The sequence below is a fragment of the Cetorhinus maximus genome, chromosome 8, assembly GCF_964194155.1.
Source record: "Cetorhinus maximus chromosome 8, sCetMax3.hap1.1, whole genome shotgun sequence".
In the NCBI taxonomy this organism is placed as follows: domain Eukaryota; kingdom Metazoa; phylum Chordata; class Chondrichthyes; order Lamniformes; family Cetorhinidae; genus Cetorhinus; species Cetorhinus maximus.
Genome location: NC_135886.1, coordinates 9,646,087 through 9,666,797, shown reverse-complemented (window position 1 = coordinate 9,666,797; position 20,711 = coordinate 9,646,087). Strand labels below are relative to the sequence as shown.

General features: G+C 43.8%; 1 protein-coding gene across 1 annotated transcript in view; it reads left to right on the top strand.

The window, feature by feature from the left end:
* Positions 1-16,014, top strand: part of nuak2 (NUAK family, SNF1-like kinase, 2) — a 40,735-nt gene extending 24,721 nt beyond the window's left edge. Inside the window, exons 4-7 of the mRNA XM_078546413.1 lie at positions 6,836-6,901; positions 11,800-11,919; positions 12,899-13,031; positions 13,966-16,014. Coding sequence (XP_078402539.1) covers positions 6,836-6,901; positions 11,800-11,919; positions 12,899-13,031; positions 13,966-15,074 — 1,428 coding nt within the window. The 3' untranslated portion in view covers positions 15,075-16,014. The remainder of the gene's footprint in view (positions 1-6,835; positions 6,902-11,799; positions 11,920-12,898; positions 13,032-13,965) is intronic.
* The last annotated feature ends 4,697 nt before the right edge of the window (positions 16,015-20,711 follow it).

The window sequence follows — 20,711 nt, the reverse complement described above, 5'->3', positions numbered from 1 at the left end:
TGCTAGAATTATCCTGAATGCCTTCAGTTAAGGAGGTGGGTGGGTGAGGGTGGTAAAGCAGCCAGGTGACCTGTGCTGGACAGTATGCACAGGCTGGTGCCTGGTGAGTCGGGATTGGGCTTGGCTATGAAGCCCCATGTGGTCAAATAGCCTGTTGATGCTTGCTATTTAGACTTGTAGAACAGCTGCTTGGGTGAGGGATAGGATGGCTGCTGGCGCCTATGGAACTGTACCCCAGCTCCTTTTGGAATGCTCTCCCACCGTCACCACAAACCTGGGAGTAGAGGTGCTAACAGAAAGTAAAACCCTTAACCTGGCATGCATTGTATTTTAATGAAGGCTAGTGGAAACCAGAGTGTTTCAAACAATTATTTAAGGTGTAGCCAGATTCTTCACGGATAAAGTCACAGGCTTGAATGATAATATTCTGTCTAAATTAGAATGAGCGCATCGGGTGTGTTAACAGGTGTGCCGCACAAACCAATATGAATGTCCCAACTGTGGCAATTGCCCCTGGCTGACTTTCTTTGATGCAAATGAAGATGACGTTCTCAGCTGGTAGGCTTGGAGGGGATGAGGAAGGGGAAGGAGTGTTTGACCTTTCTGGAATCCAGACTCCCTTGATACAGAGCCCTTCACGCAAAGGTCAAAGTGATGTGTCTTTTCAAAAGTAAACTGGGCAAGCATCGCAAGGTGTTTTCTCTTTTTAAATGTTTGTTTTTTCCTTTTACTTCTTCTTTTGTAACCTAACCCCTGTGTTTTCAAGAGTAACTAGACCAGCAAGAATGCAGTCAACTTCATTGACACTCGAATCTAAAATTGAGGAATGCGTGGGAGAGCGATGTTCTTTTTTGTCTCAATTGTAACCTTAGCTGAGAATATCGGAGATCAAGAAGCATTTTACTGTAATTAAAAAACATTTACAGTTTCACTTTTCCTCCCTTCCCTTCACTCACTCCTGCATCGGGTGTGGTCCAATTAGCAAGCTTCCTTCACATGTGAGCCAGACAGTTAATATTGGCCAGACTTTTGACAGTTTAACAAGCAAAATATCAGGCGGTACTCCCATTCATGTGTTTTCCCGTAAAGGTGACTGGATGATGGTCAGGGACAGGATCTCATGGCAGCTTCCACCTTCCCCCACCACCCCAATACCACCCCCCTCCTCGCACATCATCACAGTTGGACAGGATGAGTAAACTTGGCTTGTATTCCCTTGGGTAGCAGAGATTGTAGAGTGATCATATGGAGTTGTTTAACATTATAAAAGGATTGGTTGGGGCTGAAACAGAGAAAATACTTCCCCTGGTGGGAGAATCGAGAACAAAAGGGCATCATCTTAAAAGAACACATGTTTAGGAAGAAAATTGGGAAGCACTTGTTCTCTCTCTTCTGATTTTAAAATGATTGTTGCTGGGTTCAGATGAGTTTTCAAAGCTCTGATTAATAGATTTTTGAGTAAGGCCATTGAGGAATATGGAGCAACAATGGGCAAATGGAGCTGAGGTGCAGAACAGCCATGATCTAATTGAATGGCTGAACAGGCTTGAGTGGCTGAATGGATCTCATAGTGAAGGCGTCCCTTGGCAGCAATGACCGTAATATGATTGAATTTTACATTCAGTGTGAGGGAGAGAGGGGTGGGTTCAAGACTATGTTTTTAAACTTAAATAAGGGAAATTATGAAGGCATGAAAACAGAGCTGGCTAAAGTGAATTGGAAAATCAGGTTAAGGGATAGGCCAATAGAAATGTAGTGGCAAACATTTAAGGGGATATTTTAGAATACACGCAACAGATACATTCCAAAAAGGATGATAAAGTTCAAGGAACAGACACACCATCCGTGGTTAACTAGAAAGGTTAAAGATAGTGCCAAAAAGAAACAAGTTATAGGGCCAATGCTCACTTTGTTAGAAAGTGAGTCTGGAGAAGTGATAATGGAAAGCAAGGAAATGTCAGATGAATTGAACAGGTATTTTGTATCAGTCTTCACCATCGAGGATACATTTGACATCCAAAAAATAGCTGTAAATGAGGAAATGGAAGGAAGGGAGGAACTCAGGAAAATTACAATCACCAGAAAAGTGGTACTGAGTATAGTGTTGGAGCTGCAGCTGACAAGTGCACGGGTCCTGATGGACTTCATTCTAGGGTCTTAAAAGAAGTGGCTAGTGAGATAGTTGATGCACTGGTTTTAATTTTCTGAAATTCCCTTAGATTTGGGAAAGGCTCCATTAGATTGGAAGATAGCAAATATAACTCCATTATTCAAAATGGAGGGAGACAGAGCGGGAAACTACAGGTCAGTTAGCTTAACGTCAATCAGAGGGAAAAAGAAGCTATTACAGGGCACCTAGATAAGTTCGAGGTAATCAGGCAGAGTCAACATGGTTTTGTGAAAGGGAAATCATGTTTACCCAATTTATTGGAATTCTTTGAGGAAGCAACATGTGCCGTGGATAAAGAGGAACCAGTGGATGTACTGTACTTAGATTTCCAGAAGACATTTGATAAAGTGCCACTTCTAAGGTTATTGTGGAAAATAAAAGCTTATGTTATAGGGGGTAACATACTGGCATTGAAAGAAGATTGGCTGCCTAGCAGGAAGCAGAGAGTAGGTATAAATGGGTCTTTTTCAGGTTGGCAAGATGTAATGAGTGGTGTGCCACAGGGATCAGTGCTGGAACCTCAACTGTTTACAATTTATATAAATAACTTGGATGAAGGGATGGACGGGATGGTTGCCAAATTTGCTGATGACACAAACATAGGTAGGAAAGTAATTTGTGAAGAGGACATAGGAGGCTACAAAAATATATAGATAGGTTAGGTGAGTGGGCAAAGATCTGGCAAATGGAGTATAATGTGGGAAAATGTGAAATTGTCCATTTTGGCAGGAAGAATAAAAGAAGTATTATCTAAATGGTGAGAGATTGCAGAGCTCTGAGATGCAGAGGGATTTGGGTGCATGAATCGCAAAAGGCTAGTGTACAGCTACAGCAAGTAATTAGGAAAGCCAATAGAATGTTATCATTTATTGTGAGGGGAATTGAATACAAAAGTAGGGAGGTTATGCTTCAGTTATACAGAGCACGAGTGAAACCACACCTGGAGCACAGTGTACAGTAATGATTACCTTATTTAAGGAAGGATGTAAATGTGTTCGAAGCAGTTCAGAGAAGGTTTACCAAACTAATACCTGGAATGGGCAGGTTGTCTTATGAGGAAGGGATGGATAGGTTAGGCTTGTGTCTGCTGGAGTTTCGATTAAGAGGCGACTTGATTGAAACATATAAGATCCTGAGGGGACTTGACAGGGTGGATGTGGAGAGGATGTTTTCTGTTGTGGGAGAATCTAGAACTAAGGGTCACTGTTTAAAAATAAGGAGTTGCCCATTCAAAATGGAGATGAGGTGAATTTTTTCTGAGGGTCGTGAGTCTTTGGAACTCTCTTCCTGAAAAGGTGGTGGAAGCAGAGTCTTTGAGTATTTTTAAGGTAGAGGTGGATAGATTCTTGCTAAGCAAGGGGGTGATAGGTTATCGGGAGTAGGCGGGATGCAGATTTGAGGTTACTAACAGATCAGTCACGATCTTATTAAAAGGCTCAAGGAGCCGAATGGCCTACTCCTGCTCCTTGCTTGTATGGCTGCCTCCTCTTACTGTATTTTTCACCAGGAGGCGAGAACGCTGAATTTACCTTTGCGCCAACAGCTGGCATACTGCCACTGCCTGGGCAATTCCATTACCGTTAACCTTTCTGTGCAGCAGAAAGCTAAAAGGCCACTTGGCGAAGGCTCATTTAGCTAATCCAAGTGCCTGCTTGTCCAGTCCCCACTCAAGAGCATTGTCCAAAAAAAAAAGCATCCAGGATTTAAAAAAAGAGGAATACACGAGACTTGAATTTCCTGTTTCTTATAATGTGTTTCTTTCCACCTCAATAATCCAGCATGGTTTACAACAAGCTCCTCTTGTGTTTTCATAATGTTCAGCTACATGCAGAAATTGTTTCCAACCACCTGGGTCTTTTAAAAACAAAAAAAAAAGTTGAAACAGATGTCGGCGAGCCAATTCGACCAGCTCAAAATAGACAATTGTTCCCTATTAGTAATAATTCCATTATTTCAGTCCCCATCGTAACATTGTGCAGGATCTTTTTTAGAAGCTGTCTGAATGGATTGAGGTTGGCTCGGCGAGGGCGGGGGTGGAGTTGATGGCTGTGGGTTGGGGTGCATTAGAGGGGAAGGCTTGTTTTACTCCTTGTACAGCGACTGATGATTGGTCCCCAGGTACGTCGGCCTCAGTGAAGCAACCAGCTGGAGGAGAGCAGGAGGGAGAGCGTGAGCTGGAGAGACCTAGCCTGCGTGCTTTGTGTCTTGGCCCTGTGCCACTTTGCGTTAGAGAGGTACAAGTTGTGTACAGGGATCAGTCGAAGCCTGTTTCCAATTGAGCCTAATTTACAAGCACTGTGTTGACTGCAGGTGGAGAAAGACAGTGAGGGTGGTGGGAAGAGGAGGGTAAAAGCATGCCAGAGGTGAAAGGTCATTCTGCTATGTCTCCCACACCACCTCCACATAAAAGACTTGACTTATTTTCCAGTTCTCTTCAGACAAGACTCGAGGTTGGGGGGGGGGGGGGGGGGGAGGAATGAAACCTTTAGGGCTCTTGTTCAAATATTCTTTCATTCAAGGAGAGCCAAGAAACTTAATGGACGATTGTTTGACTCAAAACACAAAATAAATATTAGGGCCTCAAAAAAAAAACATTGAAAAATGGCACCTTATCTTATTTTCAGTACATCAGGCAGTTGGAATCAATTGTCTACACCACTTGATATTGCAGTACCACATTTCGAGTCCAAGTTTCATTCCCAGTCCAAGTTTCATTCCCAGCCATTGTTGATCTCAGCCGAAGCTTCAGAAACCCTTTAGTTATTCTCTGCAGCCTTGTGGTAAAGCAGGGAAAGATTCAGCTGAGCTCCCCATTCCCTTTTGTAATCCAGTGAAGCACCTCCTAAAGTATTGGAGGCTGTATGATGCTGGTCAATTTTGGATGAGGACTCCAGGTCACATGTTGAATCCTCCTGGACTCCAACTTGGACCTATCTCCTGGAGGATTCAGTAGGTGACCTGCCTCAAGCTGCCCCGCCCATCAAATATCCTTTTTAACAGTTACTTCATCGTAAGGAAGGATATACATGTGCTGGAGCCAGTAGAACAAAGGTTCACTAGACCGACCCTTTGTATAAGAGGGTTGTCCTATGATGAGAGGCTGAGTAAATTGGGGTCTATAGTCGAATTTTGAAGGTGGTCTCACTGAAACCTGCAAGATACTGAAGGGGCTCGATGCTGAGAAGCTGCTTATCCTAGCTGGTGAATCTAGAACACGGGCACACTGTCCTTCACTGTCGCTGGGTCAAAATCCTGGAACTCTCTTCCTAACAGCACAGTGGGTGCACCTACACCACAGGGACTGCAGCGGTTCAAGAAAGCAGCTCACCACCACCTTCTCAATGGCAACCAGGGATGGGCAATAAATGCTGGCCCAGCCAGCGAAGCCCACATCCCGTGAATGAATTAAAAAAAAAAGGACTCAGTATAATGGGCCTATCATTTAGGACTGAGATGAGGAGAAATTTCTTCACTCAAAGGGTTGTGAATCTTTGGAATTCTCTCCCCCAGAGAGTTGTGAATGCTCCATCGTTGAATACGTTTAAAACTGAAATGGGCAGACCATTGGCCTCTCAGGGAATCGAGGGATATGGGGAGTGGGCAGAAAAGTAGATTTGAAGCTATGATCGTATTGCATGGCAGAGCAGGCTTGACGGGCAGCATGGTCTACTCCTGCTCCTGTCCCTCATGTTTGTATCAAACTCCCAATCCATAACAGCATTGTGGTATTGTCTTTACAGCATGGACTGTAGTGGTTCAAGAAGACGCTCCACCACCACCACCTCATAGGTCAACCAGGGATGGCAATAAATGACTGCCTTGCCAGTGATGCTCCCATCCCAAAGAATGATGTATTTTTAATAAACAAAAAAGTTAGAAGAAATTGGAAACACATTCTCCCTATGATTTTTTTCCACAATTGTTCAGGAGATTTATTCCTGGAGGTTCCAGCACAATTTTGGAGGATTGGGCATTCCCAGGGAGGATAGGTTTGGGCTGCACTTTTGTGCCATCTGAATTTGCATATAGCCTTCTAGCACTGGTACTGTGACATCTATAGTTATTTGGACATTATTGGAGTGGGACAATACTGCGCAGAGCTGTAGCCCAGCATCAACTAGTTAACATCACTGGGAGAAGTTGGAAGAAAAATTGAGGAGATTCCAAAAACAAGCTGGCTGCATTGACTGTTAGGTGCTGAAACATTTGCATTCCATACTGCTGCTGGGACCACACCAGCACCCAGCCTAGCTTCCTCTGGTAGACATGGGGTGCAGTCTCTTACCTGGCCTGCGGGTAGACATCACATCCTGAACTTTGGGAGAGCTCTAGAATTTCATTCTTTCCTTTTCCAGTTAAACTAGCTGCCAGGCATCAGCACACTGAGCACCATGGAGAGTGCACAAACCAATTAAAGAAGTGCAAACAATTGGATAATGAAGTTATTTTTGTCTCTGTGGGAGTTTGGAGACCTTCTCGAATTAACACTGTTGCACGGAGGGAGGGGGCAGGGGAACTCAAAACTCCCAAGCCTCCGAGAGCTAAATCTCTTCAACTATGTAGTAAAGCCAGGATTAATGGAGAAATGTGTTTGACTGTCTTTTAACACCCTTTTTGGAGCTAAGCTGAAAATTTACGGTCTTGATTTGGTTTCCTGTTTTCCAGAATGGAATTGTGCACCGGGACCTGAAGCTGGAGAATATCCTGTTGGATGCCTTTGGGAATGTCAAGGTAAGGAGTGCAGCTTCACTGGGCTATCAAAGTTTTGCTGAGGGTGCAGTTTCTAAGATAAAGGGGTGGGGTACCCCTCGTTCATGTGGTTGACTTGCTTTCAGATACCTCCATGGTCTCACCCCGCCTCTCCCTATCTCTAACCTCCTACAGCCCTCTGAGATCTCTGCTCCTCCAATTCTGGCCTCTTGTAGCGATTTAAGATCGCGGCTGCTCACCATGTGTAACCATGCCTTCAGCTGCCAAGGTATTAAGCTCTGGAATCCCCTCTCTAACTCCCTCCACATCTCCAATGCCAATGTTAGAAATGCAGGCCTCTTTAAGAGTAAATCAGGACAAGCTTCAGAGTGAATTGAGAGCAGGTGATGTTCATTGAAGCCTGTACTTAAAAGCTGGGTTTTTCCCCAGGCCTTTTGGACATGGAGAAAGGGTCCAGAAGGGAAGAGCGGAAACTGTATTTGCGGTATTTGCACAGAACTATCGTTTTACAATGAAACAATTGGGATTCACAGAATGTCATCTGCTGCCTGGTTTGGTAAATGGATGTCCACCTATGGATCATCCACGTCTCTCTTCCCCTTTAAGATGCTTCTCAAAACCTATCTCTTGCAGCATGCTTCTGGTATCAGCTCTAATATTGCCTTATGTGGCTCAGTGTCACATTTTGTTGGATAACGCTCCTACGAAGCACTTGGGACATTTTACTTTGTTAAAGGCGCTATACGAGTATAAGTTGTTGTTGGCTGTATACAGGAAAATCTGTATCTAGAATAAAAATGGTATTATATCTTTTATTCAGTGATTGATGGTCCTCAGAAACTTTCTGAAGGATAAAGTTTCAAAAGCATACATGATTTTTATTTTATTTGGGGAGGAGCTGAAACAAGATGTTCCTGTCTGGAAAGCTGCTCCACGTCAGGTTTTGTTTCTGTCCCTGCGTTGGTGCGATACTCTTGTGGCTCGATAAATCCTACCTTCTTGCTCTCACAGACTAAATTGATTAAAATGGTAACTGCAGCCTCTCAGTTCACTTACAAACCAATAAATGGGATTGTTTTGTGATGGGATCTATAAAAGGTCAGTGTAACAAACACACATTGTCACCTAGCAACTGTTGCAAACACTCCCAACCTTAACTATCTTGGAGAGTCATTCAATCCCAGTCCGTTTTATTGCTTTTCCTGAGCTCTTTTCAATTGCGATGTCAGTCTCCGTTCCCCTCTCTTCCCCAACCCCACAAGCTTCTAAATCAGCCTGAGCAGAGATTGATCACAACCATGACAGGCCACCCATCCGTGATCTGTGCCCAGTAAACAATTTAAACCATAGTCACGATTGTCTGTCTGTGTCAAGAGCTACCTGTTGTTGGGGACTATTTGGTCCCAAAGATCTAGTGCTCCAGTTTAACTTCACAAACAAACATTGATTAGAATTAGGTATTGTTCTCTCTTTCTCTTTTGCATAGAAGTAACAGCACAGGAACAGGCCATTTGGGCCAACTGGTCTATGCTGGCATTTATGCTCCACATGAGCCTCCTCCCACCCTACTTCAGCTAACCCTATCTGCATGTCTTTCTCTTCCTTTTCTTCCTCATCTACCTATCTAGCTTCCCCTTTGAGGTATCTATGCACTTTGCCTTGACCAGTCCACGTGATAGAAAGTTTCACTTTCCAACCACTAGAAGTTTCTTCTGAATTCCTTACTGGCTTTATTGTCTTATATTTATGGCTCATAGTTTTAGACTCTGCCACCAGTGCAAACATCATCTGCACATTGAGCCTACCAAATACCTTCATAATCTTAAGAGATCTCCCTTAAGCCACCTACATATGAACATACAAATTAGGAGCAGGAGTAGGCCACTCGGGCCTGCACCGCCATTCAATAAGATCGTGGCTGACCTGATTGTAACTCAACCTCACATTGCTGCCTATCCCCGATAACCTTTCACCCTGTTGTTAACCAAGAATCTATCTACCTCTGCCTTAAAAATATTCAAAGACTCTGCTTCCACCACCTTTTGAGGAAGAGAGTTCCAAGGACTCAACCCTCTGAGAGAAAAAATTTCTCCTCATCTCTGCCTTAAATGAGTGACCACTAATTTTTAAACAGTGACCCCCTAGTTCTAGATTCTCCCACAAGAGGAAACATCCTCTCCACACCCACCCTGTCAAGACTCCTCAGGACCTCTGTCTTTTCTCCTCTACAGAAAAGAGCCCCCCCAGCCTGTTCAGTCTTTCCTTGTTCATCCTGGTGCATTCATGTAAATCTTTTTTTCTTTTTTGCAGCTTCTTCTGTGCCTCTTTATCGTCTTTCTTTGCAATTGTGGTGGCCAAAACTTTACACAGTACCCCAAGTGTGATTTACATAAGAAATAGGAACAGGAGTAATACTAATGATATTTTTTATTGGCCTAAGAGTTTGCATCAACATAGACCAGGGACTGCATTGCATTGATGAGAGCTTGATAACTCCAGGGGACCCCAACTGGAGAATGGTACTAGGATGTTAAGGAGCATTGATCAATCCAAACAACTAAATTCCAATCCACCGATGCTTTGCAGTGTGCAGTGGATTTCCATAATGATTAAACAGGATTTACAGATTCTGAGCCGTACAATGAGTCATTTAACCAGGTTATAACAGTAAAATACTGTTTGGTCAAATTTGGGTTGGGAATCTTTGGAATTCTCCACCTCATCGAGTTGTGGATGCTCAGCCACTGAGTATATATAAAACAGAGGTGAATAGATATTTGGGTACGAAGGGAATTAAGGGGCATGGGGAGAGAGTGAGAAAGTGGGGTTGAGGCCGAAGGTCGTGTTCTCGTTGAACAGGCTTGAAGGGTCAAATGGCCTCGTTCAACTCCTATTTCTTATGTTCTTAACTTTGAGCCTTGTAACTTATTTTAAGATCATGGCACCTACTGTGTTTGTTTATTAGTATTTTTCTGCTTTAGTTTTCTCCTGAAGGTGCAGTTTCACAAGTATTTCTACCCCCTCGCCCAGCTCCCTCAGTAATGTAATATCTTTAGGATGCTTGATCGTGAAAAGCCACACGCGCAAGCCTGATCCTATCACCACCTGACAATAGCCCCCATGCACTTACTGGCAGGGGTCATGAGGTGATGAGTGGGAGCAGGGTGCCCTGATTGATTTGCTCCTCTCTGCCAAGGAAGCACCGAAGCAATTAGAGATCACTTCATTCAAAAGGCCCAACAGCCTTGTAAATGGTAGCTGAAACACACCCATCGAGCGAGCATTCCCCATTAACTGGGGTGTGCTGTGTGCATTGGTCCCTCTAAATTTTGCAATGTCGTCTATCTGACCTATTTGTGTTCCAAGTCTGTTTACATTTTATTGCACTAATCTGGAGGCCCATGACCTTCACTCAAAACTGACCCTGACACTCGACTTACTGGTTAATTTTTAATGGACAAAATTGAAAGCATTGAGGGAGGGTGGAAGAGTAGACGGATTCAAACTACAGATCAGCCTTGACCTAACTGGATGATGGAACAGGCTCAAAGGGCTGAACGGCCTACTCCTGTATCTGTCCTTTAAGATGCCAGCTGAAAGATCGAGGCAGTAGGAAGGACTTCATTGCATGGCATTTTCGCACTCCAGTGCATGTTTTGATGGGAATGATGCTCAAGTGTTAGCTGAATTGTTTGGAGGGTTAAGGGCAGCCCAGTAGCTCACTGGATAAGAACAGTGCCAATGTGTGTTACTGAGCCACATACGCCACTCTACTGCCCAACTGATCTCAGCTGGGGCATGAGAACTAGCCTCAATGCCCCCAGGATAGGTGAGGGAGAAAGGCAACCAGGGAAGAAAGAACCTTTCGGCATTCCAAAGGGTTTTTCAACCAATGAAATACTTATAAACTGTAGTCACTATCATAATGCAGAAAATGCAGCAGCCAATTTGCACACAGCAAGCTCCCACAAACAGCAATGTGAAAATGACCAAGTAATCTGTTTTTATCGACATTGATTGAGGGACAAAATTTGGCCCAGAACACTGGGAGAGCTCCCCTGCTCTTCTTGCAATAGTGGCAGTGGGGTCTTGTGCATCCACCGAGGTGGGCAGATGCCTCAACTGAAACTCAGCACCTCCAGCTCCTGGTGTTGACAACTGGGAGTGTCGGCCTGCATTTTTTTTTTGCTCCTCAGCATTTCAGCCTTTTAAAATCTAAATGCAGAATTCCCTCACCCTACTGCCATCCAATAACCCTTGCTTATAAATGCTTGAATGTGCTAGGGCAGAATCAGACGCTGTTTACTGCCCTCCATTGGGAATGCAGTTTGCCAGCCCTCATTGTCTAGACTGGCACTCGAGGAGTGGCCACTGAGGGCGGGTATAGTTGGTCGGTGCTGTAACTGCAGGAAACAGATGGCCAGGAGGAGGAGGAGGAGGAGGTGACCAACTCCCCATCACTGCCTCCCACCTCATGGTCTAATTAAATAGGTCGTAGCTGGGTTTTATTTTCTTGGACAAAGTAAAAAGAATTTTTGGCTCAGCGCCTGACTGGTGTGTTAGAAACAGGGCCAGAGAGACCCTTTGGGAAACTATTCAGTCCAGCCCCAGATCTAGCCTCTCCTACTTATGCTAACCCTGATAAAAATGTAATTACATACATACCATCTGTCAGTTCCCCTCAGCTTGATCTGATCCAAGCACGTATAATTCTCCTAAGTAAATACACTGCAAATTGCACTGTTTGCTTGTTTAGAGTCTTTTAACCATCTTGTGGACATGTCACATGTTAACTTATCACTCGCAATGAGTTGTCATTTGAATTTTTGATGTGATTTAGATTTACAGCATGCAAAGGTCAAGCGATAATGATGGACCTTCTCTGCTCTAAAGGCATCTTTCTAACTTTGTCTTCCCAGATTGCTGATTTTGGTCTCTCCAATTTGTACCATCATGACCGGTTTTTACAGACCTTTTGTGGCAGCCCCTTGTATGCGTCTCCAGAAATTGTCAATGGCCGCCCTTACCGGGGACCCGAGGTGAGTGTGCACTTTTCCAATTTGCTCCCAAAATGTTTTTTTTTTTCAATGAGCTCTGTTACCTGGTACAAGAAATGGCTACTTACTCAAAGGAGTTCTGACGCACCCCTTGGAAATCATGCTCATTTTTTTCACCTGTGCATGCCTGCCAGGAATTTTCCTAATCGGCTAAATCAGAGGAGACCTGAGTTTGATTGCAAAGCTAGAGGCCACAAATTTATTTAGTCACTAATAAATACAATAGGGAATTTGGGAGAAATGTCTTTAACCAGAGAGTGGCAAGAACTCAGTATCATAAGGAGTAGTTGAGGTGAATAGCAGAGGAGAATCTAGATAAGCACCTGAGAGAGAAAGGAGTAGAAGGATACGCTGATAAGGTGAAGCGAGGTAAGATGGAAAGAGGTTCCTTTGTTGCACAGGCTCATTGGACCAAATGGCCTTTTTCAATGCTATAATTTCTATTTTAGTTGTGTGGTCTTGTGACTTTGGCTGGGCTTGGAATAGGCCCACAGTCTATAAGAGGAAAAATTTAGCTGAGTAGCAATCATTATAAAACATCTGATTATGGAATGTTAGCAAATAAACCCGTGAGGCCTTTCCTTTGAGACGTGTGTTGACATTTTACACTTTGTTAGCTTTAAGCAAATGTAGTAACAATCCTCTTAATCCAACCTAACGCACAACTAATAGTCTTCAGAACATGCAACCAAAATAACACTGATGTGCCCATACACACAAGGGTCAGAGAGTCCCTCTAAGATTTATGCTGTGGATTACTACAATATATTTATTATGCACCAAGTTTAGAGAGGCTTTGAGCTAGGATTGTAGAGCTGAACAGTACAGTGTAATGAATAGAGCCAATTTATGTGTATTGCTCTGAATAAAAGGTTATCCTACGTTCACCACTATATTGCTGACCTCCAAAATCTCCTTGGTTTGGTTTCCCATGTAACATGTATTTTGTTGCCCCTGGCAGGTTGACAGTTGGTCCTTGGGCGTACTGCTCTATACCTTGGTTCATGGCACCATGCCTTTTGACGGGCACGATTACAGAAACCTGGTTAAACAAATCACCAACGGAGAATACCGTGAGCCTACCAAACCTTCAGGTAAAGAAAATTCTGAATTCTTATAGCACCTTGTATAATCTTGGGACATCCCAAAGTGCTTTACAATGAAGTGCCCTTTTAAGCATGTTCACTGATGTAGCATTGGAAACATATTGAGGGCAGATATTTTGCTACAGAGCCTGATTGTATTCCTTTAATTTCTGTTCCTATTGTGGTAAGGTAAAGGGCAGGCAAATTTACTGCCCAGCTGAGATCAGCAATAGTGCCTTGTGCAGCTATCAACCCTGGGACCTAAACACCAGCGAGTGCATGTTCCAATTGAACTATTAGCAGATTATATCACACAGTTAAACGTTTTATATTGACTCACTGTCAACGGTATCAGACCCTAACCCTAACTTGGATGGAGTCCCATTCTTCCATCACCCCTGCGCTCATTGACTTACGTTGACTCACAGTCCACCAATGCCCCGAATATAAAATTCTCATTCTCATCTTTGTATTCAAATCCTCCCATGACCTGTTCCCTCCCTATATTTGTAACCTCCTTCAGGTCTACAACCCCCTAAGGCCTCTGTGCTCCTGCAATTCTAGCCCCTTGTGCACCCCCACCCCCCTGCAATTTTAATCACTCCACCATTGGTGTCCATGCCTTCAGCTGCCTGGGCCCTAAGCTCTGAGATTTTCTCCTTAAACCTCTCTGCCGCTCTACCTCCCTCTTTCCTCTTTAAGATGCTTCTTAAAACCTGCCTGTATGACCAATTTATTTATTTTTTTTGTCACCTGTCCAAATATCCCCTTATATAACTAGTGTGAAATTTTGTCTGATTTCACTCCTGTGAAGCACCTTGGGAGATATTTCACCTATGTTAAAGGCGCTATATGAATAAAAGTTTTTGGTGTTGTTGCTGTTACTGCAATTGTAATTGGAAACAGTGGTGGTTCATATTTAATTTCTTTGACCGTATCTCAGATGCGTGTGGGCTGATCCGTTGGCTGTTGATGGTGAACCCTGACCGTCGAGCCACCATTGAAGATGTCGCTAATCATTGGTGGGTGAACTGGGGCTACAAGACCCCAGCCTGTGAGATAGAGTCGGTGAAAGACTACGAACCACCGGTGACGATCACTTTGGACTGGGTGCAGCGGTCATCCCGCATTGTCTTCGAAAGCAGCTCAAAGGTGCGTTGCTTCTTCAAGCAGCACAGCTCACCGCTGGAGCGGCAGCGGTCACTCAAGAAATCGAAGAAGGAGAATGACATTTCACACTCGCTGCAGGAGGGGGGAGCTTCTGAAAGTCAGGGTAAGTCGCTGCTGAAGAGGCCAAAAGGAATACTGAAGAAAAGGAACAATTATGAACATCGCTCGCACAGCGCAGGCAATGTCAATCACTCTGTGCCAATGGAGGAGACTCTGTTCACTCATAAAGACTCCAGCACATCAGCAACAGAAAGCAATAGCCAGCAGCCCAATGCTGCTGCTGCCCCTGCACCAAAGAAAGGGATACTAAAGAAACCTGCAAAAAGAGAATCCGGCTATTATTCTTCACCAGAGCCGAGCGAGTCAGCAGACTTGTTGGACTGTGAGAATTCTTCTGTCTTTGAGGCGGTGACTTTTGACATGAACCATGCCAGTGGCAATGGCTCCAAAGACACAACATGCAGGCGCAAAGGCATCCTTAAGCACAACGGGAAGTTCTCCTCCAGCAGCACGGACTCTTCGATGGGGAGTCCCACTCTGAAAAGCTTGGGCTCCTTCAACGAGTTGGCCTTTTCCGACATCAGGCTTTCATCAAATCGCAGCTACCCGTCGAGCGCGGTAAGTGAGGACAGCATCCTCTCCTCCGAGTCCTTTGACAGGCTCGACCTCCCCGAGGGCCGGCAGGAACGCAGCCAGATGCGGAGCTGTGTCTCGGCGGACGACCTGCTCCACCTGGAAGGATCTGAGTCAGACTGCAGGCCGCGTCTTCGTAAGATGAAGTGTTTCACCGAGTTGGGCGACAGCAACTTTTCCCTCATGGACCTTGATAACGTGACCGAAGTCTACAAAAAGGCTGTGGCGATTTGCAATAAGCTGATCTGAGTGGGACGATCTGAAACGCTCTTGTTATATCTGCATCCTAATGATTCATTGTGAATGATTGATGTCAAGGCAAATGTGCTGCGAGAGGGAAGATGAACAGGACAGGGGCGCATCGGAGATTACAGAATGTGTCTTTAAAAAGAGGAACGAGAAGCGAATGTAGGGCAAAGCGAGGGTACAGAATGTGAAAAAAAGATTGGCAGTTGTAGGATGGAGCCAAGGCATAGCGCAAGGAGACACTTGTTTCTTCATTAATCTAATGCAGTGTTTCACCCCAAGAATAAATGGGTGTTGTCTGAAATTGGGCCTAGGTCCTGCATCGAAAAACACTAGTGTGGTGGTCTGGACTTGCGCTATAAACACTGAAATGAACAGTGGAAGAGTGATTGTGTAAAGAAGGCTGATAAGATTGGAAACATAAGATAAAGGCTAAGTTTAGGAAATAATGGCATTTGTAGAAGGAAGAGATATGAAATCCTTTTTTCCACCCTCACTTTTTTTTTTGAGAAAAAGAAAATGTACTAGTGACTGGGGAGAGGGGGTGGTTAGTAGTGGAGAATCTTGCAATACTTGTGGTAATGAGATACCACCATTCTATTTACCTGTGCCATTGTTGGATAATAAATCTACAGTGAGTGCATTTCTGCAATGCTACGGACTGTTTGAGCATTGCCTGTTTTGTTGGTCAGGTAATGGGTACCTTGTGCACCCATGTAACAGTCCCTGCCAAAAACAATAAGTATACAAGAAAATTGGGCGGTTACACCAGACCGAAAACTGATTTTACTATTTATGTGACAAACATATATATATTGCCTGTTAATTTATTTTTCCCTCTGTCTCAGACCTCTGGTCATGTGTAAATAAGTGAATGCTGAAGAAGTTTAATATTATAATAGATTTTTTTTTTCTACTGCTTAATTAATAATGATTTTGGCCATAATTCTATGAATGCAGTCTTTAATTTGTAACAGAACCCAACTGACGTGTCTGTCTGTGTCTGTGTATGTGTGTCTGTGTGTGTGTGTGTGTGTGTGTGTCTGTTTTCTTTTTTGCTGGGGGAAGAGTTGATGCCATAAAGGTTTTTGACTCTTCTAAGCACTGGGCAAGTTTTAGCATTGAGATACAATCAGAATATTGAAAGTTCATTTCTTTACTATCCAAATATATCATTCCACATTTGAATGTTGTGAGGGGGATGTAGTGTCCCCGTAGCGTTCTTTTGCCAGCTATATTTTTATGTACTGTCCAATTCATAATGATGTTTTGCCTTTCTGACTGAATGTATTTCTAGTGAAATTTTCTCCTCTTTTTCAAATGAGTACTTGAATCCCACTCGGGCATGCCCCGAACTCAGCGTTATTGGTTAAAATCCTCCATGTCAAAATGGGCTGTCCTGTGAATATTTGTGCAGGGGTTGGGTGGGGGTGGGGAGGGGGGCAGTGGTGTAGGGCAGCATTAGTGGGGAAAGTATACAGGAGTTTGAAAATATTCCCATTACTAAGTTGGGACAATTGGATTTTTTTTTAACCATGTGGGCTGTAATCTATTTTCATTGATAGACCAGCACAAGATTGTAGAAAGGGAATGTTGAGACTTCCATTGATATCTGCCAATAATTGTCAATCCGTTTTTAGATTGCGTAATGGGGAAATATTGGTTGGGTTTAATTTTCTGCTTCCATTTGCAGAGAGCAGGTATAATCTTATCCATCGTGTTGGTCACCAGCAGTGGCCATGATAGGCTAATGTTTTGAACCACTATGAGTGGGTCACCTGCTTGTTGTCCCTGTTTGATGGGGATGAGGGGAGGATTCATGGTCTAAGAAGACTTAGGAGAAGGGGATAAGCTAAAGACCGAAAGGAGTGAAGGAAATTGGAATGTTAACAACCTGAACTCTTATTAGGAAGATGGGAAAGTGAATTGGCCACTCAACCCGCTTGTGCATGTTGGCACCCATTCAATTAAATTTTGGCTGACCTGTATTTTAACTCGACTTACTCCTTGGTTCCATAATTCTTGATACCCATGCCGAACAAAAATCTATCAACCACAGTTTTGAAATTATCAATTGACCACCGCCCCCACCACCATCACCCAGCCTGAACAGCTTTTTGGGGAAGAGAGCCCCAAATTATCACAACCCTTTTTGACGTGCTCCCTGACATCATTCTGAAAAAGCCTAGCTCTAATTTTGGGGCAATGCCCCATTGCTCTGGACTTTCCCACCAGAGGAAATAGTTTCTCTGTGCCTCAACTGTCGATCCCTAGAATCACTCTATAAGCACCTCAACAAGACCACCCCTTAACTTTCTGTCCTTGAGTGACCATACATTGAGATGGATTCCAGGTCTGACTGCGCTGCTGTTGAGCTAGCTGACCTAAGCTTGGAGCAGTGGGTTGGGGGTCCCTGCAGTGGTCTTGGGTTTGAAGGGGAAGAAGCTGTTAGAGTGTCCCCACTCACGATTGTGGTCCATTAACTTTCCCAGCCCTATCACACCCCTTGCTGGAAGGTGTGGGCATGTGGGGAGGGTAAGATCAGGCTTGGCTACGATCTTCCGATGCTCAATGCCTGGATTCAATTTTAAAGAATGGCTGCTTGAGTTAAGGGGCCAGAGGGCTTCCTGGTCCCATAAAGTCATATCTCCGTAAGGTTTGGATGCTTTCAAATGAGAGGATGCGAAGATTTGTTGGACTGGAGAGGGGGAAAGAATGTGATCACAATTGCACCAATATTTCCCCAGTGTGCACATTTCAAATCGCCAGGCTAGTTAATGCCCCAGTTCCAGTAACAGAAAACCAGGGGCTAGTTCAATCTGTGACCTTGTTGCCTATCTGCTGTGGATTACATGCTTTGTACATGTGTTCCTTGATTTGCTGAGTAATTTGTATCAAACAGAATGTTGGACCGAAGAAATCTGTGATTTGTTTTGTTGTAAATTGCTAATTTATTTTTTTCTGTGTTGAGTTTCTTTTCTAGATGGTTAAAAAACATTTGTCACACAATAAAAAAAATCTGTCTTAAAGCTGGCTGTTTTATGTTTTCTTTCATTAAAGAGAAAGAAGAGCTGTTTTGGTAACCATGTCAACCTGCATTCTGTAGTGGGGGTGGGTGTGGGTGTAAACCTATTGTAGTCCATGTTCTTTTTCAGTGAAATCTCTTCTCCCTCAGCAAGAGTTCGCTACATTGGGAGTGACTATCTCTAGTTGCTGAGGCAGAATGATTAATAAAATGAAGAAAAATGTGGAATGATGCAGCTTTTGGTTTCTCTCTCTCTCCTCTCTCTCTCCTTTCCTTCCCTAATCCCTCAAGTCCCAACAATGCCAAGCAGTTGCTGCTCTCTGTGGCTGTGAGGAGTTAATGAGCAGAAGCTATAACCTTCTGCTTAAGAGAGAACAATAGAGGTTGTTACGACCGGTCCCCAGGCAAGGCCCCTCAATTTGTTATAATCCTGGATAGGATCCCCAAATTGTTAACTTCCCGAAGTGGACCCCAGTTTTGCTATGCTCCTGGGTGAGGAGGAATGAGCTGGCTCCCCTTCTTTATTCAACCCCTTGGTTGGTCGCAACAAGGTTCGTTTAATAAGGGTGCCTTCCCTCATGCATACCTATTCCCAGTCCAAATGTATTTATGCTATAGAAGGAGCCAATTTAACCAGGCTTTCTTGAGTCAAAGAAAAAGTTTATTAGTTATTAAAACCTGAGGGGGGGAAAAAATAATTAAAAACACAAGACGCATACACACAGGTCATCAGAAGTGAGAAGTTAAGTCTGAAAAGGAGCTCAAAAGATATACGAATCAGTCTTTGGCTCCTCTGTGAGGAGTAGATGACAAAACATTGCAGCCATTAAGTTGGGTAGTTCATGTAGAGCTGACACTGTCAATTGAACAGCACTTGGTTCTTCCAATTAGCTGAAGGAATTATCCTGTTTCCTTTTTGACTGTGGCTTTGCTGACTAGCCTCCAGCCAGAGAGAGGAAATTGACCTTTACCTACAAGCTGCAGGGATGTCTAGTTCCTGTTCTTCTGCTGTGACCTTCACAGCACACACACACGCACTCCAGAACTGGAACACTAGAAAATGCATCAGGTTTTCAGCTGGCTTTTTAACTCCTTTTCTTACGTATTCCTGGAAGAGGAAAACAAACATGTCTTTCACCCAGAATCTGCTTTCTGTCAACTCAGATCATGTCTACGTTCTGAGGCATAACTCAAAAGGACACAGTTTCTGCTGGGATGGTAATCAGCCTCCATTGTCTCACAACCACAGGAGATTACAGTTCAGTCTTTTGCACTTCAAGTGTCTCTGTCTGAAGTGGGCCTTGACACCTTTTAGGTGCTACATTCCAAGGTCTCTCTGGACTAGTAGGTCAAGCATAATCCACATAGGAATTTTTCAGAAAGTGGTTACTGTACAGTCTCAGCCAGCTTTTGCTTGTATGTCGTTTTTTAAAAAACACATCATCCCCAAAAAGTTCTATATGCCTGTAAATAATTCGGGCCATGATCCACTGTCATGACGAGGTGCATAGATCTTGTAGCATAGAAACAAATATTTTGGCCAATCAGTTCTGTGCCAGTGTATATGCTCGACATGAGCCTCCTCCAACTAGGAATTCATCTCACCCAATCAGTATATCCTTCTATTCCTTTCTCCATCACTGGCTTATTTAGTTTCCCCTTAAATGCAATTCACTCTGTGGTATACTAACCACCCTCTGGGTAAAGACATTTGTTGTAGTTTCCCTATTAGATTTCTTAGTGACTCTCTTCTATATGTATGACCCTACCCAATTTTAGATTCCCTCACAAGTGGAAGCATGTTCTCTACATCTGGCCTATCAAAGCACTGCATAAGTCATCAGATTACCTCCTGTCTTTTCTAGAGAAAAAGGCCCCAGCTTGTTCTTTTTCTGATATTGTTCCCACCACTTTATTCATTTTTTGCACCTTCTCCAGTGTCTCTCCTTTTTTTATGATGTGGTTAGAACGATTCCCTGTTTGCTCTCGTTGCTTAGAGCAGCTTCGGTGGTGGATCAGCACAGAGTCAAACACTTCCCCTTCCCCATTCTCAAATGGCGATTGATTGAGGAGAAAACAGAGATTTTCATCGTCGCCAAAAAATCTCAAAGTTCAAGCATTATTAAGAGATCTCTGGCACAGCGTCTTGGGCAGAATATAACAGGTGAGCTGGCTGACCTAAGCTTTGAGCAGTGGTTGAGGGTTGCTACGAGTGGTTTTAGTGGCCTTGGGTTTGGAAGGGGAAGAAGCTACCAAAGTTCCCACTCGTAATGATAGTCCACTGACTTTCCCACCCCCACCACCACAGCCCTTGCTGGAAGGTGTTGGCATGTGGTGAGGTTAAAATCAGAATTGGCTGTGATTTTCCAATGCCCAATGTCTGGATCAAACTTAAAGGCTGGCTTCTAGAGTGAGGGACTGAAGGCCTGCCTGTTCCCATAAAATCATATCTTAGTAATGGTTGGATGCTTTTGAATGAGAAAATGAGAAGATTTACAGGGGATACAACGCAGATTCACCAGAATGATACCTGGGATAAAAGGGTTAAATTATGAAGACCGGTTGCATAGACTAAGGTTGTGTTCCCTTGAGTATAGAAGATTAAGGGATGATCC